This window comes from Castanea sativa, chromosome 12, assembly GCF_040712315.1.
Source record: "Castanea sativa cultivar Marrone di Chiusa Pesio chromosome 12, ASM4071231v1".
Classification (NCBI taxonomy): Eukaryota; Viridiplantae; Streptophyta; class Magnoliopsida; order Fagales; family Fagaceae; genus Castanea; species Castanea sativa.
The window spans coordinates 12753438-12778524 of record NC_134024.1 but is presented as its reverse complement, the minus strand read 5'-3'; the positions used below and the strand labels follow the sequence as shown (position 1 = coordinate 12778524).

The window sequence follows — 25087 nt, the reverse complement described above, 5'->3', positions numbered from 1 at the left end:
TTTGTTTTATACTGTGCTAAAGTTCATTTTAACAGACTTTTTTATTTCTTTGACTTGGGAACTCACATATCCCCACCGAAACTTCATCCCATCTGCAAAGAAAACCCAATGCATACGGTATTTCCATTAAAAATGAATGTTGATTTCTTCACACAAACATTGATGGTCAAGATTCTATCATGCACTCAATCTTTTCTTCTTTTCAACTTCGGCGTGTCTCACACGCTTCTAGTCAGCTTTGCCTTAAACCAAGAGCTGATTTTGTGTGGCTTGAGAAGACAAGCTCATAAATGAGCTTTGACCAATCAAGTGAGCTGGACCCACACGGTGTCATACACCCAATCCAACAGACATTTTACTGCAAATGTGATTTAATTCATATTTAATTTTCTATCGGTGAAATTTTATTTCAGAAAGAGCAAGACTTAGGTACAGTACTTAGGTGCTGTTCCTTAGGTTCCTCTCTTAAAATTCTGCCATATGGCTTTTTTCTCATTAATGGAAGTGTATTTTTTAAGTTAAGTAGCCACATGGCAGAATCTTAAGAGGAGAACTTAACAAACAGCACCTAAGGTACTGTATATAAGTTTTGTCTTTTCAGAAATATGATATACTAAAATGGAGCCATTCTTTTCAATTTTTAGTCTAGTTTTGTAGATTGTTTCACATGGTTCATTTTGAAATGTAAACTTCATTTTAAAAAGATTTGAGAACACAATATTACTGAAGGAAACAGTGCGCACTATGTGAACACAATTTTTTTTTTATACTGTGCTAAAGTTCATTTTAACTGACTTTTTTATTTCTTTGACTTGGGAACTCACATATCCCCACCAAAACTTCATCCCATCTGCAAAGAAAACCCAATGCATACGGTATTCTCATTAAAAAAGAATGTTGATTTCTTCACACAAAAATTGATGGTCAAGATTCTTTATTCTAGAGCCACACCAACATTAGCGCGGAAGGGAGAAACTGGTAATAAGAAAGAATTTTTTTTTTTTCCTTTTAAATTGGAAGGTTCTGCCCAGCTTATATTAAGGGAGACTAAAGACTTTGGACTAAAAAACCGAAACTTCACCCCATCTGAAAAGAAAACCCAATGCATACGGTATTCCCATTAAAAATGAATGTCGATTTCTTCACACAAAGTCACAAACATTAATGGTTAAGATTCTAGAGCCACACAGACATTAGCGTGGAAGGGAGAAACTAGTAATAAGAAACAATAAATAAATAAAAAAGGTTATGCCTAGCTTATATCAGGGAGACTAAAGACTTTGGACCAAAAAAAAAATTAAAGTCTCTGAAAAAAAGTGCTTAGGGGTCTAGGGAGGAAAGGGTTCGAGCTGCGGGATTAGCAGTATGTTCTAATTATCTCTAAAAAAAATTAAATCAATAATTAACAATTAAATATAATAATACAAAATTTAAACTTAAAACTAATCAAACTCTAACTAGAGAAATTATATTTCCTATCATAACTAAAAATGAGATGTTCTTCAATAATATAGAAATTATATTAGAAATAAAGTTGGAAAATTTTATAATCTCATTTTTTGACATTTCATTTAACCTTTTATATATATATATACATACATACATATATATATATATATATATATATAATCATAATCTTCATACGCCATGACTTAAAAAAACTAATGAATAGTTCTTCCTCTTATTTAATGTCTATGTTATGCAAATTATCAACCAATAAATATATGATAATGATAAAAAAAGTTATAGACAATATTATGAAAAATATGATAAAACTCTTTTTTTTTTTTTAATCTTTATAAAGTCTAAGGACTAAAATAGTATTTTACCTAAAAAATTATCACGCATAACGCACGGATCTGCAACTAGTTAAATTAATAAACGGTATATAAATCAATTAAAACCAAAACAACTAACATAAGACGTCAAAGATGCTTGCACTGTTCCATGCATTTAACTAATTGGCACTGACACATTTTAATAGTCTTTTTTTTTTTTCTTGACTTGGGGAATTATATCTCGACTTTCAATACCCTACCAAAATTTCACCCAATCAGCAAAGAAAACCTGAATTTTTTCCCCCTCAGATAGTTTTTGTTAACAAAAATTTCACCCCATCAGCGAAGAAAACCTAGATTTTTTTTCCCCTTTGGACAGTTTTTGTTAACAATTTTGTTATATGGCCAAAAAACAAACATTTTAGTTATGTAGCATCTTGAGTCTCCAAGACTTGAGTTCACTCAAGAAACTCATGTCTCGATGAATCGAGTTCCAAGAGGTGGCAAATATGATGTGGATAAAAAAAATCAACGTGGAGACTCAAGTTTGGATAAAAATTCACGTGGAATTCGAGTCTCAATTCCTCAAAGGAAACTAAAATGTTATAAAAATCCTTAAGACTCAAGTTCTCTTATAAGTTATAACAATCTTATAATTTATTTTAAGAAACTTGAGTCTCTAAGACTTGAGTTCTACATGGATTTTATATCCACATTAGCTTTTGTCACTTCTTAGAACTCAAAAATTAGATTTTTTTTTTTTTAAAAATAAGAGAGTGTTAGATATTGGGTGTACACTTGTGAGTAAAGTCTTACATCGAATAATGATGAGAGAAATGAGTGATTAATATATCATAATTGAGCTCATATATGTTGGGTTTAGGCTTTTTGGGTTAAATATATTTATAAGTTATATTAACTAAAAAATTAGTTAGAGAAAAATGCTATTAAATGTATTCAACATTAGTGTTACTATTTTTCAAAAAAAGAAAACGTTAGTGTTACTAGAATTACACTTTCACTAACATGTGGAAAATTAGGTGTGCAAGATTTTGGGGACCCATGAGCTTTGCTTTACTAAAACTATACTTTGTTGGAGAAAACTAGACACTATAACGTGTAGAAAGTTTACACTTTCTTGGAAAAACTAGATGGTGGACAGAATTTTGGGGACCCATGAGCTTTACTTTACTAGAACTACACTTTCTTGGAGAAAACTAGACACTATAAGTCTATTACGTGTGGAAAGTTTACACTTTCTTGGAAAAACTAGGCGGTGGACAAGACTTTGAGGACCCGTGAGCTTTACGTTACTAGAACTACACCTTCTTGGAAAAACTATACAGTGGAGAAAACTAGACACTAATGTGTGGAAAGTTTTGCCCAACATAAATGAGACTATTAAGATTTTGGAAAAGAAAAGTGAAGTCCCCAAAACTCTCTCTTAAGACTTTAGATGTTCAAAGTTTTTGGATTATAAATTTGTAATTTTCAACAAAAAAAAGTATGTAAATTGAATTATCATTATTTGAACAATTAAGAGTTTAGAATTATCATTTTGTATTTTGATTTTGATCAAAATGGTGGCAACGTAGCACCCCCATTATGGTTAGAAGGCATTTGATCTAAATTGGGCTTTTGAATAAGAGACTCAAAGTTTTGGTGATTTTTCTTCAAATTTTATGAGTCTTTCAACTAAATGTTATTAACATTTGCATTTATAGGTGTTATGTTTATTGTGTCAACTAATTTAGGTAACTGAGAAGAGACTTGGGAGAATTTGCTACCCTAAGTGCTGAATTCCACAAAAATTTGGCATTGGCGGTACCCAATTAGGGGGAAGAGAGGAGAGAAACTTTGATAGCAAATTTAGTACTTCCTTTCATATTGCTATGAGACTAGTTGTCTCTATTAACATTATGCAAACTAGAGGACTCCTTTTAAAATTTATACACACACACACACACACACACAAAAGTCCTAAGTCATCAATTAATCTGTTAAAAATAAACAAATAAATAAACCATCAATTAATCTCTCATTTTCCAGAAAAATGAGAGATTCAAACTAATGACTTAGTTTTATTAAGGATTCTCCCTAATCACTTGTGTTACTCAAATTCTTAAAAAAATAAAAAATAAAAATAAAAACTTGTGCTACTTAAGAAGAATTCAAATAAGTCTAATGCCACAAAAAAAAAAAAAAATCCCAACTATCAAAAAGAAAAATTATTAATAATAATCTGATAAGTGAAAACACAATATTGATGACATGCTCGGATAAGAATCGATAAAAACTTGTCCAATCAGCTATTGTAGAAACTGCTATGTTTATAATATTCCTCATGCAATTAATGTGTTTAAAAATGAAAGACTTTCATTTTATAGTGGAAGACTTCTTTTCTTTTTTTTGTAGTGGAAGACTATGCAAAAGGGTTTATGTTTTGTGACTTGTGAGAAAGATGATTGTGGTTGCTTTTGTAGTCTAAACTCTATGAACATGAATCATGAATTGATTAGAAGTTTTGAATGCTTTTGTTAAGACAAAATTATTATTATTATTTACTTTTTTTAGTGGAAGACAAGCCTTTTTATTTATTTATTTTTAATAAAAAAATTATAAAAAATGTTTGGCCTCAAGGAATGAAAAATGAGAGATTCAAACTAACATCCTTCTTATTTTATCGAGCATACTCCCCATCAATTATGTTAGACAATGCCAAACAATAAATTTTTTTCTTTTTATTTTTTTGACAAAACAAAATAATACACTTTTATTTTACAGAAAAATGAAAGACACAACTTTTTAGAGTGGAAGACTTTAGGAGACTCGGTTTTTTATTATTTATTCTATGTTAAACATGCTATATTTTTATATTTTATTAATTTATTCATCATCACATGAATCCTAAGGGTTATAAATAAATAAATAACTAATCCGCACAAGACTGTCGTCAGTCTCCTATAAATTAGCATCCAATGTTTAGTGTAATTTTTTATGAGTAAGCCTTGCACTTGCAGCTAATAATATAATAATAATCTGATTATGAAGGGTTCCTTAAGACCCATTTCATTCATTTTCCTTGCCTTTATCTTTATTCCTAAATACTTCTTCTTCTTCTGCATCAGATTCTCTGAGATTCGTTGCATCGATACCGAGCGACATGCTCTTCTTAACTTCAAGCAAGGCCTTATTGATCTTTCTAACTGGCTCGCCTCTTGGATTGCCCATGGGGATTGTTGTCTATGGGAGGGTGTTGTCTACCATAACCTCACTACCAAATCGAATTAAACCAAAACAACTTAAGTAAAAAAAAATCAGAGATACTCCATGCATAAATTAATTGACAATTTGACACTGAATCATTTTAGCTAGACTTCTTTTTTATTATTTTACTTAGGGACTCATACCTTACCAAAATTTGAAGCTGTCAACAAAGAAAACCTAGTTTACACGGTATTAGATTTTGATATCTCCTATTGTTTGTAGTCAACATTCTAAGGCCTCACAATCAAGCTTTAATTGTCTTGAAAGACACTCTCTAGAAAAATCTAGACAAACAAAAATGGTATTGTTAGTGTGGAAAATTAGGTACTAAAGAAACCGTTTTATAAATTGAAAAGTTCTGCCCAGCATATGGATTACTCCGAATCCAAAGACTTTGGACAATAAAAATGAAGTCTCCAAAATTCTCTCTTCAAGACTTTAGAGGTTCAAAGTCTTTGAATTATAAATTTATAATTTCCTAAAATAAAACAAGTAGTAAAATGAATTTATCACTATTTGAATAATCACAAATTCAAAAATATCATTTTGTATTTTGATCTTGGTCACAATGGTGGCAGCATAATAGCCCCATTATGGTTAGGAACCAATCTAATTTGGGTTTTCAAATGGAGACTTAAAGTTTTGGATTCTTTATTTAACCTCTATTTTATCTTTTCTTTTGGAAATAAAAAATAGTCATAATTTTGTAATTACTAAAAGACCAATTGTCTCTATTACATTTTGCAAGTTGGAGGACTCTCTTTCATATTGTTTGGATTTGAAATGATTTTAAATATATACAAGTCCTAAACCATCAAGCTCAACTCTTCATCCAATTCTTTATGAAGAACATTTCCTAGAAAGCATTGAGTTAGAAATATAGAAAACATGTCATCAATCAACTATAAAGTTCCAAAAAAAAAAGGCATTTGAAACAATGGAGATTAATTAGAACAATGTAAAATTTCTAGGCATCTAGAAGGAAGTAAATTGAACATCTATAGTATATGCTCCATGATAATTATCTATATTATAAATTGAAGTCTCAAAAGCTTATATAACATGATCTTATGTGGTTAGCCAAAAGTCAAATAACTTCAGTTTTATCTATATATATATATATATATATATATATATATAGAGAGAGAGAGAGAGAGAGAGAGAGAGAGAGAGAGAGAGAGAGAGAGAGAGAGAGAGAGAGAGAGAGAGACGCGAAATTGAATTTCAACCTATAGTATTCGTTCTATGATAATTATTCTTTATCAATAGGCCAAGATACTCATTGGTTTTTGGTGTAAACGAGGTTTAAACTCTAATCTCTTATTCAATAATAAGAAATTTTACCCTTTTTTTTTTAGGGGAATAAATTTTACCAATTGAGTTAACTGAAATTCACAATATGAATTGTATTTATACTTAAAAAATTCATCAATTCAGTTTTAATTAAAATAATTATCTTTGACCTAATAATAATAATAATAATAAATAAAAATAAAAATAAAAAAAGCATAAATTAAAATAATTGAAGTCTTTGACCTAATAATAATAATAATAATAATAATAATAAAGCATTAATGGGAATATATTTGCTATGCGTAAGAAACTGCATTTCTAAGAAACTTTTGTCTAGGGAAGATTTCAAAAACATTGAAGATGGAAATTGATAAGGAATAATTCTATTTTTTATGCATCATCAGAAATTAATGTCCCAAAAATTTTAAGATTTAAATACTTACACATTCATAATTATTCTATTGGTTTTCTCAATAATAAAATTGTTATTGTGCCCTTTCCATTCAAGCTAAGTTCATTATGCTTGAACTTTGCATAATATAACTATACATTTTAAGAATATACTAGTAAGTAATATTTTGCATACAAATTCAATATCATTAAACCTTTTATACTCCCTTTTTTAGCAACACTTTTAAAGTAAAATTTAGAGATTTTAAAAAAAATAATATTATTTTGTGGAAAATTTTTCTGAAAAATAGCCTCTTATAAAAAATTCATGTTTTGTACCAAAACTTCAAAATTTGCAATTTTAGTGTAAAATGTGTTTATACTAAAGTAGTGTTTTCAAAGCCATTTCAATGCATATGTGATATAATCAACTTTAGTGCAAAATGTGATATTTTAACGCTTACAATAATGTTTATAAAGAGATGCTATTCCCCCATAAGATTTTTACCACTATTTGTAATAATAATAAAATAATATATTACTTTTGCCAAAAAGCCCTAAAATCTTGCTAAACTCCCGACTAACTTTTATCATTTTAATATGCAATTTAGCATGCTATATGTGCTTCTCAAATCTTAATATATTTTATCAAAAAAACAAAAGTTTGTCAATTGTTTTTTCTAATATGAATCAAGAAAGCACTATATATATATATATATATATATATATATATATATATATATATATTCCATTAAAATTTATTGCCCCCACCCATCCCCCAAAAAAAAACCTCAATTTAATGATTCCTGATATTTATAAAAGTTACGAGTATATAATGACTATTAACATTGACCAATAAAATTTCCGTGTTGGCAGGTAAGCTAATTGATATGATATAATGTGGCCATATCAACATAAAAATGGAGGGTCCTACTACTTTTTAGCACTTACAAAAGTCAGTCAATGCTGGACTACGACTAGTCACTCTCCTGCTATAAATTACCCACCAATTAGTATTATTTTTTTCACACCTATCTGCTTCTAATTCTAATCATCTCATCTTATAATGGAGGCTTCCTTCAGACCCGTTTCATTCCCTTTCCTTGCCTTTCTCTTTCTTCCTAACTTCTTCTTCTTCTTCTTCTTCTGCACTGGACTTTCTGAGCTTCGTTGCATCGATACCGAGCGACAGGCTCTTCTCAACTTCAAGCAACATCTTATTGATTCTTCAAACCGGCTCTCCTCTTGGACTGTCCATGGGGATTGTTGTCAGTGGGAGGGTGTTGTCTGCCACAACGTCACTGGTTATGTACATGAACTCCATCTCAGAACCTCTTATCCTGAAGGTGGTCTTGCAACTGACAAACAATATGAAGCTTATTTGCTGTCAATGTTTGGTGGTAAGCTAAATCCTTCTCTGCTTGATTTGAAGCATTTGAATTACTTTGACCTCAGTTACAATAATTTCAATTCTACTCCTATTCCCTCCTTTCTCGGTTTGATGAAGAGTTTAACCCATCTTAATCTCTCTAATGCGGGATTTGTGGGACTCATACCTCATCAACTTGGAAATCTCTCCAATTTGCGCTTTCTCAATCTCGAAAGTTACATAACTTATGGTTTATATGTGAATAACCTTGAATGGCTTTCTGGTCTTCCTTTGCTACAACATCTTGATATGAGTTATGTAAATCTTAGCAAAGCCTCTGATTGGGTTCAACTCACAAACACACTCCCTTCCTTGTTAGACTTGCGGTTGTATGATTGCCAACTGAGGCCTTTCGTTCCACCGACTCCCACTGTTAACTCTTCATCTCTCCTCACCCTCGATCTTTCAGAGAACTATTTTGAAAACACTTTGATCCCATCATGGATCTTTGGTCTTCGTAATCTTGTTTCTCTTGATCTATCTAACACTTACTGTCAAGGTCCAATTTCTCTTGATCTCCAAAACATGACTTCTCTTAGTCACCTCGATCTATCTGGAAACAATTTCAACTCTTCAATTCCTAATTGGTTGTATAGTTTTAGTCGTCTCGAGTTTCTCAATCTTCGCAACAGTACTTTGCAGGGTTCAATCTCCAGTGCCATTGGAAACCTAACATCTGCCATTAGTATTGACTTGTCAGGAAATGAATTTGGAGGAAAGTTGCCAAGATCGTTGGGTAATCTCTGTACCTTAAGGGAAATCAGATTGTCATCCAACAAATGGAGTCAAGAGATATCTGAAATCTTAGAAAGTTTATCAGGGTGTCTTTCAGATAGACTAGAGATCTTATATTTAAGTCGTTCTCAACTTCATGGTCATTTGACTGATGAACTTGGGGTATTTAAAAATCTAGTCGAACTTTCTTTTGAGAGCAATTCAATTTCAGGTCCAATTCCAGTGTCTTTAGCAAATCTTTCATCTTTGACAAACCTGGATTTTTCATATAATCAGTTCAATGGAACTCTCCCTCAAAATTTTGGACAATTAAAAAATCTAGTCAGCCTTTCTTTTCAGTCAAATTCAATTTCAGGTCCAATTCCAATGTCTTTAGAAAATCTTTCATCTTTGACAAACCTGGATTTTTCATATAATCAGTTCAGTGGAACTCTTCCTCAAAATTTTGGACAATTAAAAAATCTAGTCAGCCTTTCTTTTCAGTCAAATTCAATTTCAGGTCCAATTCCAATGTCTTTAGAAAATCTTTCATCTTTGACAAACCTAGACTTTTCACATAATCTGTTTAGCGGAACTCTTTCTCAAAATTTTGGGCAATTAAAAAATCTAGTCAGCCTTTTTTTTCGGAATAATTCAATCTCGGGTCCACTCCCACTGTCTTTAGGAAATCTTTCATCTTTGACAATGCTGGATCTTTCAAATAATCTATTCAACGGGACGGTTCCTCAAAATTTTGGGCAGCTTTCCAAGCTAGGCTATTTGTCTATTGGATCAAATATGTTGGAAGGTGTTGTGTCCAAATCTCATTTTTCCAATTTAACAAGATTGAAAGAATTTTATGCATTTGGAAACCGGCTGACTTTAAATGTAAGTCATGATTGGATTCCTCCTTTTCAATTGGAGTTTTTGAGCTTGCGATCATGGAATTTAGGGCCAAAATTTCCTCCATGGCTTTGTTCACAAAGGAATCTTCAGTATTTGGACATATCCAACACACAAATTTCAGATGTGATTCCTCCTTCAATTTGGAACTTGTCTTCTCAATTCCATTATCTAAATCTTTCCCACAATCAAATCAATGGCGAGATTCAAAACAATCCTTCAATTTTGTCTACTTCTAGAGTGATTGATTTAAGTTCAAACCAATTCAAAGGTTCATTGCCTTATATATCCTCTAGTGTGATTATGCTAGATCTTTCTAACAATTCATTCTCCAAGTCAATTTCATCATTTTTGTGTTTCAAGACAAATGACTCCAAAAGCATAGAATATCTCAATCTTGAAAGAAATAATTTATCAGGAAAAATTCCTGATTGTTGGATGAAGTGGAATAGCTTGGTGGTCCTAAATTTGGCAAACAACAATTTTAGTGGCAGCTTTCCAGCATCCATTGGATATTTGAGACTTCTTAAGTCTTTGCACCTATACAATAACAAATTCTCGGGAAATTTACCATCATCTTTGAGAAATTGTGAAAATTTGGTGACTTTTGATGTTGCTGAAAATGAGTTTGTTGGAAGCATACCTTCATGGATAGGACACAGATTTTCAAGCTTGATGATTCTCAACCTTCACTCAAATAATTTCCATGGTCACATACCAAAGGAACTTTGTGCTCTTACCTCACTCCAAATCTTGGACCTTTCTCATAATAAGCTATCTGGAGGTATTCTTGGATGTGTAAAAAATTTTAGTGCCATGGCCACAAAAAATAATTCAAATGCTGACATGAGTTTTCATCCATCAGATTATTATTATGGTGAAACTGACCCTCTTGAAAGCGAATTGCTTGTGATAAAGGGCCAAGCTCTTGAGTATAGCACCATTCTCCACCTAGTAAAATGTATAGACTTTTCCAAGAACAGTTTATCAGGAGAGATCCCTAAAGAAATAACCAATCTTCAAGGATTACAATCATTGAATCTATCATATAATCTCTTGATTGGAAGTATTCCTGAGAATATAGGTGCTATGGGATCTTTGGAATCAATTGATTTCTCTATGAACCAACTTTTTGGTCAAATTCCCTCAAGCATGTCAAGTTTGACATTTTTAAATCATTTGAACTTGTCAAACAATAATTTGATTGGGAAAATTCCTTTAGGCACTCAACTACAAAGCTTCAATGAGTCAAGTTTTACTGGAAACAAACTTTGTGGACTGCCACTTTCTAATAATTGTGCTATAAATGATGTCAACCCAAACAATGAAAACAAAGGGAGTAAACATAAGGGTGGACTTGAAGTGGATTGGTTCTTTGTAAGCATGGCACTCGGCTTTGTGGTTGGGTTTTGGGGTGTATGTGGCCCTTTACTATTGAACAAGCAATGGAGAATTATGTATTTTCAATTCCTAGATCACATGGAATACAAGCTTAAGAGTCTTGTTTTGTTGTAAGTAAATGTTATAAGATTCTTAATATTTACTGCAAATGTCATGTTTATCAATATTTTTATGATTTCTACTTATCAAAAATGTTTGATGATTTCTAGATCATATTTGTGCTGGTTAGCACTTATATTATTAGTTAATTCACTCCAATAGCATATATGAATATGGTGTTTCTTCCTATGAATGTCAAAGGAATCCACTTTGTAAAATCAAATTTTAGTCCATAAAAGCAATGTGGTATACTATATCTTGAAATGATGCCTTGTTTGTGTTACTGGTACTTTTTTTTTTTTTGGGGGTGAGGACTATTTTTGTTACTTTAAAGGGGAATTTTGATATATTCCTAGCTAAGTGTTCATCCGGCTATCCTGGTAACTCTCTTTAGAATTTCGTAGCGATCACTTTGTAAAGTCTCAACAAGATTGTGCATAACTGGACAACCTAATCATGTTTATAACAAATTCCTAGAGTATCAGTTGGATCCCTTCCAAACAGTTTCTGAGAAGGAATCCTCGGCTACAAAATAGTGGCTCTGTAAAGTCTACCATTTCTCCCTGCCAAATCTGGCCTTTGATGTCAAAGGAGATTTTTTCTGATAATCTCAAAGAAATAAATAAAAACTGCCTTGAATCTGGATTTTAAGGTTTTTCATCTTTTTTGTTTTTCTTGAATGCTAATTAAATATACACAATGTTTTGATAAAGTAGTAAGTCTAGTGCTATGCTTCTATTTACTCAGGTCTTCCAAATGATAGTTAATTTACTATTTTACTATACTTTTCTCCTAAATAACAAGATGTCTCTCAGCAGTGCTTTCCTTGAGTTTCAGGATATTTAAAAGTGGATGTTTATTTTTTAAGAGTCATGGTTATGCTTGCAAAGGACCAATGCTGAATGGTACACATTTGAAAACTTAATTGGGATTGGCCATATGGAAGTTTTACACATTTTTGGTTCCCTATTTAGGTGGACAATTTCTCAAACATCATATTGAAGATGAACATGAAACTCACAAGTCAAGCTCTATAGTTTCCAGTAGAATTCTTTCTCCCACTTGCAAGAATGTAGCATACACGAAAATTTATCTATTAAAAAAGCATACATGAAATGTCTCACGTGTAAAAAATAAAACCATAAACAGTAGTCCACTTCTTTCTAAGGTGATATTTAAATGATCACCTTGGTTAATTACTAAAGTAAGTGAATAAAGACAAACATTATTTGTGAGCTAACCATCAATGGCTGGTTTTGGCTAAAAACCTATTTAACCATACACTTGTGTTGTTGCCTGCTATTAAACATGTAAAGGTTCCTTTGAACACAATTCTTCCTTACTGCTTCGTCAGATTTGTGTCTTTCATAATTGTTGTGCTTCTCCTGCAATAGTTTTCTCTGTAATTCCCTAAAATTCAAGCCTATGCAAAGGAGCTCCAATCTAACTTGCAATGAGAAAGAAAAAGTGAAAAACAAGACCTTCTAAGTTTCAAAGCTATTACAAGCCCTTCAAATAGGCTCCTGTCTTTGTCTGTTCAAGATTGTTGAAGATGGATTGGAATCTGACGTGACAACATAGGTGGAAATCGGGTTGAGCTCCACCTAGGAATTAATATTCTGCTGATTAATATAGAATCATAGATTACCATTGGGTCACAAGATTAATCCTTTTTTACTCTACAAATTATTTGAAGGATAGTCTAGTGTTGGTTTCTCATCTTTCTGCCCTGCAATATTTTTACACAAGTGGTGTCAACTTTCAAAGGGAAAAAGAAAAAAGCTTCAGGTAAATCAGCTCCCTTTTCTTTTAATGTTATGGTCATCTCATTGCTAACTTCATGACATGCATTGGCTCCTGAAAATGTCAATTTTCTATCCCTTGAATTGCTTATTCTTTCTATGAATATGTTTTTTGTTTAATAGTTACGACAGTGGAAGAGGGGGATTTTAACTCTAGATATCTCCATTGGAAACACCATGAGGTGTCAATTGAGCTACAAAGCTCTTGGCTAATCTTTCTATGAATCATTTCAGTGTCACAATAGCAATTAGTAATAAACTTTCATACCTGTCCTTAGACTCCAGTAATCTACAATGCCAAGTACTGAGTACCAAACTAAATCTTGCAACCTTAAACATGTTTTTGTCCAGCAGCCAGCTGTCTGGGAAAATCCCAGATTCCTTAGGCCATTTAGGCATCTTCTTGCATATCTTATTTTCTATAAATGACAACTTCTTCTGTGGTCCCATCCTGAATCTCTTGGAAAATAGTTATCCTTGTGGAAATCACATCTTCACGCTCTATTGTCATGAATGTAAGCCCTAATGGGGCTCCGATTTTTGAACTCAATGCCATCATAATGAGTCCACACTTCCTGCATGTTTACCAACACAGAAACCTTAAGCAGTTAGACATATCACAAATAGGAATTTCAGACAGTTCTAAACTGGTTCTACAATTTGGCTATGTACATTAAATTGATCAATCTCCCTAAGAACAAACTTGATGGCAAATTGGCATTGTATCTAAGGTATTGCTAAATTCCGAACTCATTGATTGAGCTCCAAATGTTTCAAAGGTCAGCTACAACGATCATCTCCAAATGTTACGGTTTTGAATATTACTTTTCTAGACCAAGATCCTCATTTTGTGCCAAAACATTATTAGAAATTTGCCTTATAGTTCTTGTTATATCAGATAAATCTCTATCAGGAGAACTTCATCATTTCCAGATGTATTGGCTATTTTTGACCCGATTAAACTGGGAACAATAACCTTTCAGATGTGATTCACAATCACAAATCATTGGCTCCCTTATATAAGCTTGAACCCTTGTGCTAGAACAACAATAGCTTCTTCATAATTGTACCTTTTTCATTGCAGAACGATACACATTGTGGGCTCCTCAATCTAGACTGCAATAGGTTCACAGGGAATTGTACCAAGCTGGATGGTCAAAATGATACTACTCCAAAAATATGGCAACTTGCTTCTCTTTTGGTATTGGATTTTTTCCAATAGTAGCCTCACGACATTTACCAAGGCGTTCCAATGAACTTGAACCTTACATTTACTTCTTTTCTATAGAAATTTTTAAGTCTTTTATTATTCCATGTTTGTAAGGAGCATAAATGATATACCTTTCAAGTAACTCCTGTATTAGTTTCTACTGAGATCTTACTGGATTTTGTTTCTTGAACTCATCTCAAAGTCATTTGATGGGAAAGATACTGGAAAAAGTCGAGAACATAATATTGTTGGAATTCCCTGATTAAAAGTGAACTATTTCCTTGAAATTTTGAGTTAGCTGGTATTTCAGTGAAAGTCATCATCTTCTACAATCTAGACTTCAAAGATATGTCCTCAATGATAGTTTGTTCTTGTTGACGTTGGCATGTAAGTAAAAGGAATCATCTTCTATGAGATATACTCCCAAACATTATGTCCTTAATAATTGCTTGGTATTGTTGATGTTGCAGGCACTGCACTGCAAATGTGATTGAATTCATATCTAACTTTCTACCCAGTGGGTTTTTATTTCAGATATATGCTGATACTAATGTTTTCAATTTTCAGTCTAGTTTTGTTGACCGTTTCCATATGAAACATGGTTCATTTTGAAATGCAAACTTCATTTAAAAATGATTTGAGAACACTATGCTCTAGAAGGAAACAGACAAGGCACTATAAGGAGTTATTCCTCGCACATTTGTATCGGTCAGTTTTGTACTATAACACACATGTAACAAGCTAAAAGCTTATGCTATGGCAACACTACTGATGATTGCAGGTCCTTGTTGTGCATGCTTCAGAAGGTAGCTCCAGTTCATGCTTTCCAAGAGGCCACAAAGATCAGTTCAAAATTCTAGTAGGTCTCATTACCTCCTGAATTTGTTCTAAACTGTGCGTGAATAAATTGCAGAGGATTATGATTTCTGCATCTGATATGTACAAACTATTTATATACGTAGTGGAAAGTCATTTCACATTGCACCAATAAGAATAAAACATTAGGTTATTTGTTTTTATCTTTCCAATTTTAAGCAAGTCCGGAAACAACTAGATTTACTTATCTATTCCACAAAATGGGCTGCTTCTTTTTACCCCTTTTTTTTTCCAGTCAAGGGATGGCCAAATTCCTGGTAAGGGGGGTTCGGGGAGGGAGGGGGGATGGTGTGAAGTTTTTGATGTGCTAGCAAACATGAATTTTTTGACAAACAACCTAAAATGTACTAATCAGTATAGGTGAATACATAGTGTGACATCGTACTACAGGTTTAGTATAACCCCATACAACACTACAGAATAAATAGTTCAAGGGACAAAAACAATGCTCACAGAATGTAATTGTTTTTTGTAGTTGATAGGAAGGGCTAAACATCAAAAGGGTGAAATGACAAACAATTAAAGTGCTCGCCCTTTTATAATGTCAAGGCTCATTTCACTAGGATCTGTTGCTTGCAACTCGACTTGAATGCCATCCAGTTCCCTCTTGAATCTATCCTTGGAGCTAGCATAGACCATCTTACTTCTCACCTTTGATGTATCAGGTGACCTGAAAAACAAGAGAAGTGAACTTTCTTAGGCACCATTACATACTAATTTGTTTATTGTTTTGGCCTTCAATATAATCGCATGCCTCCAAAGAGATGGCCTCAAGCCAAATATAAATTGGAATCCAGTTTCTAGTTTCATTGTGTCATTAGCACTTTGAGAGTACTTTCATTACATGGGGAGCAATTTTGCCTGGGGTGTTCTGTGAGTGCTAATCAAGATTTAATACACATGGTACCTTTATTCTTTATTTCAACATGCTACTATGTACACCAAAGGAGAAACAATATTCTTTTTGCATATAGACTTATTTGAGGAAAAGTAGAATTACCATGCAATGAAAAAAATCTTGCTTTTCTGGCAATTCTCATCAGTGATGAAATCAAAATCATAGACAGCATAGCGGCACTCATTGGCTGGCAGAGACTCAGTAAAGTCTTCATAGGTTTCATCTGGGCTTCCCAGTTTCTCCACCACCACTTCTTGATCCTCAATCTTGAAAATAATGAACCGGTAATTCCTCTTCGCTTTTAACTCCACGAACTTCAGTTTACATTCATCATGCACAGCCATTCCAGATACCGCATTCGCCTAATCCAAAGATTTTATTTTGGAAGAAGGAAAGAAAGATATGTATCAATGACAGAGAAGGCCTAACAGAAATCATCATGCATGTTATACAAAAAAGATAATAGGATTTATTTGTTTCAGATGAAAACAAGATCAAGAAATGCATAACAGCACTTGGTTTAGTATACTGTGTCATAATTTATTGGACGAAGCATATTGTCATTACTAGATTGCATCATAAACAAGTGGACTTGTTTTGATTGTGGCATTAAGTATAAGAGATGATAGAAATAGCAACCTTCTGTCCATTTTGTAAAAATGTTGGCATCATGGAATGCAAATAATTTTATTCTCCCATGCAGTTTGTGCAGGATGCGATCAATAAAGTTTACATGTCTAGAATATTTCCAAAATTAAAATGACAGGAAGTAGCAAGCAGCAAGCAATGTTCATTTTGGAGAATTAGAGTACATTACAATAATGATAAACAGTGTGCTAGATCTGCTTTGCCTAATTTCTAAAAGTAACCTCTACAATGATGACCGACATATATATACATGATAATAGAGAGAGAATGTTTTTGGATTGATAAATTACAGAGAAAAATACATGTAATCCATCATGAGGATTTATACTGACTCCAAAGATTTTGGATTAAAACTTTGTTGCTGTTGCATATATTGAAGAAGAAAAAATATAGTGTTGAAATTAAAGAAAAATAGATAATAAAATAATGTAAAGATATGACACTGGAAATTTTTTTTATTATCTGATTCAAAAGTTCAAGATGCCTTACTATCAATGTAATGAAATATAACCATTCATATGTAACCAATGTTTATATGTTAATAAAATTGTTATACCATTCTTGCTTTTCTTTTGATAGTTTAAATACTTTCTAATTTCATTCTCACATATTATAAATAAATAAAAAGCCATTGAAAATGAAGACTCTGGTGAGAGAGATAAGGGACGTACCATGTTGTCCTGTAATAAGAGACACAAAGCTTTGTCAGAAATGAAGAAAGAAAAAAGAACAAGAAGAAAAGAGGAGAAAGAAACAGAGAGATGGGAAGCAGAGGGACAGAGAGAGAGAGATCCTTATTTTTTGGTGAGACAAACAAAAGGTGAGAAAAATGCGGGAGGAAGAGAAATTTAAGGGACAAAACAGAGGCTGAGAATTTTCAATGCTTCAATGGCTGATTATGTCTACAACTAACAGTTCATATCGCAACGATATGATTGCATGGGCAAACCTAGTCATGGCAAAACCGGCGGGTCGGGTCGGGTTAATCGGGTTGGGTCAAGTTGACCCATCTTTTTCACAAGAATTTTTTTTTTTTTTTTAATAAAAACATGTATTTGTTATTTGGAAAGTTATGCAACAAATTATTTGATGTAAAAATGTATTATTTTGACTTCACCATTTATATCAAGAATGAATTCAGTTAAACTTATTAATACTTATTCAATAATTTTAAAATTATACAAATCCTAACATTGCTATCTAAAACAAAAGAACACAAACATAAGTAACACAAATACACATGTTTTATTTATACACAATATCAACATTCCAAAAAAAAAAAAATTAAAAAAAAAATTACAAATGACTTATTGGATAACTCATTTGATAAAGAATAAAAACATATAAGAAATTTATAATCTTGAAAATTAATTTTATAATCTATTATCAATTGTGGTTGGCACTCTATTTCAATTTGAGATATACATTAAAATTTGATTGCTTACTTATTTATGCATGGTCTTTTTTATGAATATCATATCATTGTTAAGCAACACACACTCTAGAAAATATCATAATTTATTTTGAAAAACCATTTATTTTGGACATAAATTGTTAAAAAATAAGTCTAAGCATTCATAATTTATGCTAATTTGATACTTTGGCTTCACTATTTTTATACTTGTAAATGTTTTTCACACATGTCTACAATTTTAAATCTATATTTTTAACTCTATTGTAACCATATTATTTTGGCATGCACTTTATTATTTGATATCTAAAAATCTTTACGTATTACAGAATGCTCAACTTTTTATCTTTCAATTAATTTGCATATGTAAATGTATCAATTGTTTTCTTAAAACTCACAATAAACAATTAAACTACTATTGTCTTAATTTTACCCTTTTTTTACCAAAAAAAAAAAAGTTTCAAAAAAGTGATTCGGGTTTGGGTCGGGTTGGGTTGACCTGCAAAAAACTCGGAAAACTCGTGTCGGGTCACGGGTCAGCCCGTTTTTATTTTGAGTCAAAAAAATCAGGTTCGGGTCGAGTATTTTTCGGGTCGGATCAGAAAATTTTGACCCATTTTGCCATGTCTAGGCAAACCATAGTTGGTTTCTTTATTCCTCTTAAAAGAAAAAAGAAGTTAGTTGCTTTATTTTGTTATTAAAACCCAAATACTCTTGGACTTACATTTGTTGGGGCCCTAAGTTTTTATTTGGGTTAAATGACGGAGTATCTATTAGTTACGACTTACGAGTGCTTTTCAAAATCATCCTCATACTTTAAATTTTAAAATGTTTCAAAATTTTCACTATCGTAATGTGATTGATGAAAAATATAAACAAAGTAAACAGAATTCTTCAAGCCAATGTCATTTTGTTTACATGGAACCTATGACTTGACATGAATTTCATTATGAAATCAGTGTTTTCTATCCATTATATGATGATAATGATTTTTTTGAAACAAAAAGTAGGAGAACTAAAAATAGAGCCACATGATATGCATTTCTTACAAAACCCAAACCTTGCAAACCCTTAATAATAACCTTTTTGAAACAATTTTAAAAGTATGCAACTAAAGTATTTTAAAGGTGAAAGGTTGAGCACTAAATATTCAACTTCTTAAACAATTCAACATTTTACTTCTTTAGGATTTTAATGATTTCGTTTAGAGTCATTACTAAACCATGATCTTTTTCTCTTTTAGGCTGGCAGTTTCTCATACTGCCATACCCTATTAACTAATCTTAAGTGGAGTCAACAAATCCTAACCAATACTATTGGTACTTGTGTATGAATAAACAATTTTTACCAAAAAATTTGCCACTCCAATTATGTTCTTCAAGCAACAAAATACATAAAGAGAAAAACATAATTAATTTCATTTCTTGCAACTCCAAAATATCATATACATTACGAATGAATGAATCTAAAGTTCAGGCAACAATGACAGTATTGCATTAAATTCTAATGTTAATTATATTCAAACATATAATGAAACTAATAATGAGCTGCTTCCTTTATAATCAGTCAAAGAAAATAAATAGACAGAAAACTAGTATAATTTTCTTTAGTTGTGGTATAGCATGTGTCTATGAGTGGACAGAAATATACTGAGAATAAAACAAAACTCAGGATTTTACAACTAATGAGTTACAAACAACTTCGAATTTATGTTGATAAAAGTTTGGTCATCATAAAGGGTCAACCCCCCCCCCCCCCAAAAAAAAACACCCTCAGCTAAAAAAGAATTGGGAAATTTTTGCAAGACTCTCCAATATAATCTGGAATGTTGCAATTTTCCTGCCAAAATTTCATGATATAACAAAATTTATCAATCCACAAAATTCACAATACTGGGCCCCTGTTTCTTCTTTGGTGTTGCACAACTTTCTTTGGACTTAGAAGCCAAACCAACTTTTGACTCGGACCCATCTTTGTTACCACCATGTTTGTCATCAGTAAAGAAATCATCCTCAAGATCATCACCGCTAGCGAATTTGATCACTTGCCCTCTTGGCCTCTCTTCATTAACATATGCTGAACACAAGAAAAATAAAAGCAAAAATAAATGTATCAGAACACAGAGAGAATGCTTTTAACAAAAAAAGAAGAAGAAAATAATAGTAATAATAATAAATAAAATTTCTGAAGTCTCAATATTATATATTTCAAAACAGATACATAAAACAGAGTAAAGGAAAAAGAGGGTATGTATTTGCATGTCTACTGATAAGTTTTATGAAATGTATTTAAAAAATCCCAAACTTTCCTGATTCATTTAACTATATTAGATTTAGATCCAAACATCTTTTGCAGATCCAACTTGATTATCTACATTAAGTAATTCTTCACCAAATTTAACCCTACTTTAAATCAGTTTCCCTAGCAGAATTACTTAGCCATACAAAGCTCAGGGTGCCTCAATTTAGTTCATCTCTTTTTTTAAAGAAGGTATAATGTTAACAATGTACCAGGAGTCACCTTCAAGATGCCTTGGTGGTGAAATGGTAGACAAGCGAGATCAAACTCTCGTGCTAAAGAGCATGGAGGTTCAAGTCCTCTTCAAGGCATAATATTGAGAAATGAGAATACTCACTGAATGAGCAATTCAATTAGAGGCGCCTGTTATTTTACATTGGATCAGAGAGCTGACCTCAGTGGTACAGAAAAGGTACAAATTTCCAGAGAAGTGTGCAGAGCTTTACGCTGAAAAGTTCAACAACAAAGTGCTTTGCTCTATTTCTCAAGCCAATCTCTCTGATACAAGCTTCTAGGAGGGTATGGTGTACTGAGATTTGTAATGGAAAGCGGGGCAAAGGGATGTGATTGTGAGGTGATTGTCAGTGGAAAACTTAGTGCACAACATTAGAAGACCCTGAAATTCAAGGATGGATATATGATTTCTTCCAGTCAGCCAGTCAATGAATTTATCGACTTTGTGTTAGACATGTTCTTCTAAGATAGGGTGTTCTTGGTATCAAGGTCAAGATAATGCTTGATTGGGATCCGAACAGGAAGACGGCCCCCAAAACTCCCTTACCTGATCTGGTACACCCCACATTCCCAAGGAGGAAGAATGCTTCTGATTTCCAGAAGTGGCAACAAATATTGAGGTCCTCCCAGTGGCATAAAGCTTCATGGTTGTTACTCTAATGAACCAGTCATCCACGTTACACTTTTATCTTGAATATCTGAGTTCTATATTGTTGTTGTTTATTGCCAATATTGGTACAAGGAGTTGTAATGGGACTTTTTTCTTTTTTGGAAGATTTCAAAGTTTGAATTATAGTTAATTACTTATCCAAAAAAAAAAAAAAAAAACAACAACAACAACAATGACAACGACGACAACAATAACAATTTGTAAGATTTGAGTCATGGAAGTAATGTGGATAGTATTAAATGGTTGACCACCATATCTACTTTTGGATATGAGTAACGACACAATTCTATAATCCAATACTAAAAACTCCAAGAAAAGAAACAATGTAGGAATTTGTGATCTTAAAACTTACATGTGTAACCAGCTCCAGCAGCAGCTACAGAACCTCTGTATCCTTTGTTAGGACAATCTTTTGCTAAATGTGTTACACCACCACATATTTTACAACAACCACCCTGAGGAATTAGGGGAGGAAAATATATAGAGAAATGTCAGATTAAACATATAAGGGAAGTGCAAGGCCAGCTCAAAAAATCATTTAAATTTTTGAAAACATCTAATTTTTGAAAGCTAGTCCCCCTCACATGAATATGGTATTCTATGCTTTGAAAACTCAAACATAAGGATGGTAAATTAGTAAACCTTTGGATAGATTCCACGAGTATTTTGAGGACAATCCTTGCTCAAGTGTCCACGTTCATTACATATAAAGCAATTGGCAAACTTAGTTCCTCCTGAAATGCCAAAGAAAGCAATTATGGTTCATAAAAAAGAACAAATGATAGAAAGTACAGACTCAGAGGACTTCGACTTTTGGCAATCAGATTGACACAACTGTACATGTGATTGTGCCATCACAGGAGCAGAAAACCAGCCAATTTGTTAAACATCTAGCACAGACCCAAATTACATAACGATCACTTGATTCACATATCCAATTGATGATTATCCAAATCATGCATGCTATCCAACTGTTTTAAATACAGGCCACACACAGATGAAAAATTATTCCAATAAGGTTTGTTTTTGTTTTTTGTTAATTGATGTCCATTACTCAAGCTGTACTGCACTAAAGCACCAATATTATATGAAGTAGCGTTTTAAATTGCTTGTGTAGAAAAGTCTGTTGTAATACTTTCTGACCCCCAAAGAACTGACACCAAAGAATCAAGAAGATACTATGAAAATTGGCATGAACATTTCTGATGCAATCGTCATCAGCCCGTAACTTTTCGACCCAAAAACTTATTTAAAAAGTCTCTTTCTTCATGACATCTCTTCCAAAAAGCCCCATGCAACCAACTCCAAAGTCCAAACATAAAAAAAATTTCATCCATAACATAGTCAATTACTCAATTCCAAAACACTAACAATTCTTATTATTTTTATAAGAGGATTACCTATCAAAAAAAAATTAAAAGAGGATGAATAAAATGATTTAAAAGTGAAAATTATCACTGTTACTAATAATTGCCAAATGAAAAGCTATCAATTTGACTACGTTACACCTCATGAAGTTATAAACTGATCTCTTGCCATATTTATTCATATATTAAAAATAAAAAAAAATCATTTTAACTTGAACTGAAGTACATTAAGACAATGCAATGTGAATACATAATACAAAGCATGATTAACTTGAAACGGTATAAAGTAACCCAAAAGGTAGTTCACCTTCTTGAAGAGGTTGGGAGCACTGAGCAAGCGAATGCCCGGATTCCCCACAATTATAGCAGAACTTCTTGTCCATTGTCTCATCATTCTTGTTGGGGCAATTCTTGACACTATGCCCTCGATGCCGACAAAGCAAGCATATCTGCAAGCACCATATAACACAGAAAACCACCACCATAAGCTGACTCTACACCATAAAAGGAAACTTCCCGTTTCCATTGAAACTTCCATTCCATAAATCCTATCAAAGAACAAAGCATAGCCTACTTTTTATATTTTTTATTATTCAATCACACACTCCGCGCCTTAATGCCATCAAACTGAAACCCCATATAAAATCCAAACACTGTAATCATTCCCAATTTACTGCCTGGAAATACAAACAAAACAGAACCCACAATAAATTTAACCTCTCTACAACTTCCACTACGCTTTGAAACCATAAAATAAACACCTTTTTTTTTCAAAAAAGTGAAACACCCAGATGAAGAAACCTCAAAATGAAACAGAATTGGTGCAAAAAAACAGACCTTGTTCTTTTCCCATTGAGCTTTCTCAGGGCAATGCTTGGCAATATGTTCTTTAGCTTTGCAAATATAACAGCTCTCACCAGGCTTCATCCCAGGGACTCTAAGTGGGTGTTTCGTAAACCCTTTTCTGAAGGGTTTGTTTGGGTCATTGGATGCATTGGATTCAGACTTTTTGCGCTTGAACTTGCTCATCTTCTTTTTCTTCTTCTTGTCTGGGTCTTTGGGGGCCGTTGGCTCAGGCTTTGGGAACTGGTCTGGGTGTTCTTCTCTGTACCTCTTCTTAGCTAGTCTCTGTCTTTTGCTCACCATTTTCGGATGAGAGTGTGTATTCGTATGAAGGGTTTAACAAAGATTTGGTGAGGTTTTGCGAGGAGGAGGAGGCTGTGACTGTGAATTGTGAATTGTGAATTTTGTGATAGAACAAGGGTTTAAGCTGGAGTAGTAATCGGCTATGGTCGGGATCATTGTAAGTTTTTGGTTTTGAAGGTTTATTGGCTGAAGAGGGAGAAAGTCAAAGATATTTGGGCCGTTTAGTAATAGATTCCTGGTAATGTTTTTTTTTTTTTAGTTATTATGGCCACTGTATCCAAACTCAGCCTATATATGTTTAATTTTTGTAGTTAGGTCCTCTTTCAAAAATTTTAGGTCCCCTTCTTCTCAATAAGCTTAACTAGTTAAAACCAAATTGTAAGAGCATCCTCCTCAAGGAAAGTAAAATTTTTAGCATATACCACTCTAAAACCCAAAATTTTAGTTTTTAACATCTCATTTTACAATACACCAAATATCAAAAATTCTTTATTTTTTACCATTTTATTTAAATATTCTTTTTTTTCTTTATTCTTTAATTATATTTCTTTCTCTCTCTTCCTCTCTGTCACTCTCAACGCAACAAACTTGACCTTCTCAACGCAGCAAACTCATACCTAGCCCATCCACCACCACCAGAAAAAAACACCAACCACCCATACCCACCTATCTATTCAACAAACTCACTCTTCCATCTCAACCTAGCAAACCCATATCCATCCCAGCCACCACCACTGAAAAAAAAAAAAAAAAAACCCACAGAGACCCACAAATTCACCACAAAACCCAGAAAACAACAGTATCCACAAAACCCAAAATCGATGACCGACGGAGACCCACAGATTCACCACAAAACCCAGAAAAACAACAGCATCCACCACCAGAGATTCAAAGACAACACCACAAAACCCAAAATCGGTCCAAATCTCAGCCACCACCAGAGATTTTAGAGAAGAAATCAAACCGAATCTCAGCCATAATCCACCAAATCAGACCAACAACATCCATCAAATCGGAGCAAATCTCAGCCATGATCCACGATCCACCACCACCACGATCCATCGGTGAGAAAAGAGGGAAAAAAAAGAAAGAAAAAAAAATCAACAACGAGCAAAGATTGGCGATGAGCACAACTGACCATGAACCACGGAGAGAGAACAGAGAACAGAGAACAGAGAATAGAGATGAAAGAAGTGAGAGAGGAAAAAGAATGAGAAATGAGTTGGGTGAATAAAAAACCATTTTTTGTTTTA

At 32.8% G+C, this 25087-nt stretch overlaps 3 protein-coding genes, 1 long non-coding RNA gene and 1 pseudogene across 4 annotated transcripts; 3 read left to right on the top strand and 2 right to left on the bottom strand.

Annotated features, from left to right (window-relative positions):
* Positions 1–7761: 7761 nt before the first annotated feature.
* LOC142619722 (receptor-like protein EIX1) lies at positions 7762–12662 on the top strand. Its single transcript, XM_075792967.1, has 2 exons — positions 7762–8126; positions 8265–12662. The coding sequence occupies exons 1-2, from the start codon at positions 7795–7797 to the stop codon at positions 11287–11289; spliced, it is 3357 nt and encodes a 1118-aa protein (XP_075649082.1). The 5' UTR covers positions 7762–7794; the 3' UTR covers positions 11290–12662.
* A 23-nt stretch (positions 12663–12685) lies between these two features.
* LOC142619724 (uncharacterized) lies at positions 12686–16263 on the top strand. The gene is made up of 3 exons (XR_012841547.1): positions 12686–13062; positions 14161–15145; positions 16206–16263. It is a non-coding gene; the product is annotated as an uncharacterized LOC142619724 (long non-coding RNA).
* Positions 15682–17442, bottom strand: LOC142619723 (actin-depolymerizing factor 7). Its single transcript, XM_075792968.1, has 3 exons — positions 17380–17442; positions 16163–16422; positions 15682–15832 (listed from the first exon to the last, which is right to left on the bottom strand). Exons 1-3 carry the CDS (start codon positions 17380–17382, stop codon positions 15682–15684), a joined length of 414 nt encoding a protein of 137 aa, XP_075649083.1. The 5' UTR covers positions 17383–17442.
* A 2259-nt stretch (positions 17443–19701) lies between these two features.
* LOC142619052 (uncharacterized) lies at positions 19702–23931 on the bottom strand. Its single transcript, XM_075792129.1, has 5 exons — positions 23526–23931; positions 22996–23137; positions 21964–22055; positions 21674–21776; positions 19702–20195 (listed from the first exon to the last, which is right to left on the bottom strand). Exons 1-5 carry the CDS (start codon positions 23832–23834, stop codon positions 19990–19992), a joined length of 852 nt encoding a protein of 283 aa, XP_075648244.1. The 5' UTR covers positions 23835–23931; the 3' UTR covers positions 19702–19989.
* On the top strand, positions 20624–21289 carry LOC142619391 (small ribosomal subunit protein uS3y-like; annotated as a pseudogene).
* Positions 23932–25087: the final 1156 nt, after the last annotated feature.

Bases quoted from the DNA above. Each gene is read 5' to 3' on its own strand.
- LOC142619723 (XM_075792968.1), bottom strand. The intron at 15,833-16,162 runs GTAATTCTACTT...CTTGTTTTTCAG, and splicing joins AAGATTTTTTTCATTGCATG to GTCACCTGATACATCAAAGG.
- LOC142619052 (XM_075792129.1), bottom strand. From the start codon at position 23,834: ATGGTGAGCAAAAGACAGAGACTAGCTAAGAAGAGGTACAGAGAAGAA. The intron at 23,138-23,525 runs GTCTGTTTTTTT...TGGTGCTTGCAG, and splicing joins CTCAATGGGAAAAGAACAAG to ATATGCTTGCTTTGTCGGCA. The intron at 22,056-22,995 runs GTGAACTACCTT...TTGGCATTTCAG, and splicing joins CTCCCAACCTCTTCAAGAAG to GAGGAACTAAGTTTGCCAAT.
- LOC142619722 (XM_075792967.1), top strand. From the start codon at position 7,795: ATGGAGGCTTCCTTCAGACCCGTTTCATTCCCTTTCCTTGCCTTTCTC. The intron at 8,127-8,264 runs TGGTAAGCTAAA...TCTCTCTAATGC, and splicing joins TATTTGCTGTCAATGTTTGG to GGGATTTGTGGGACTCATAC.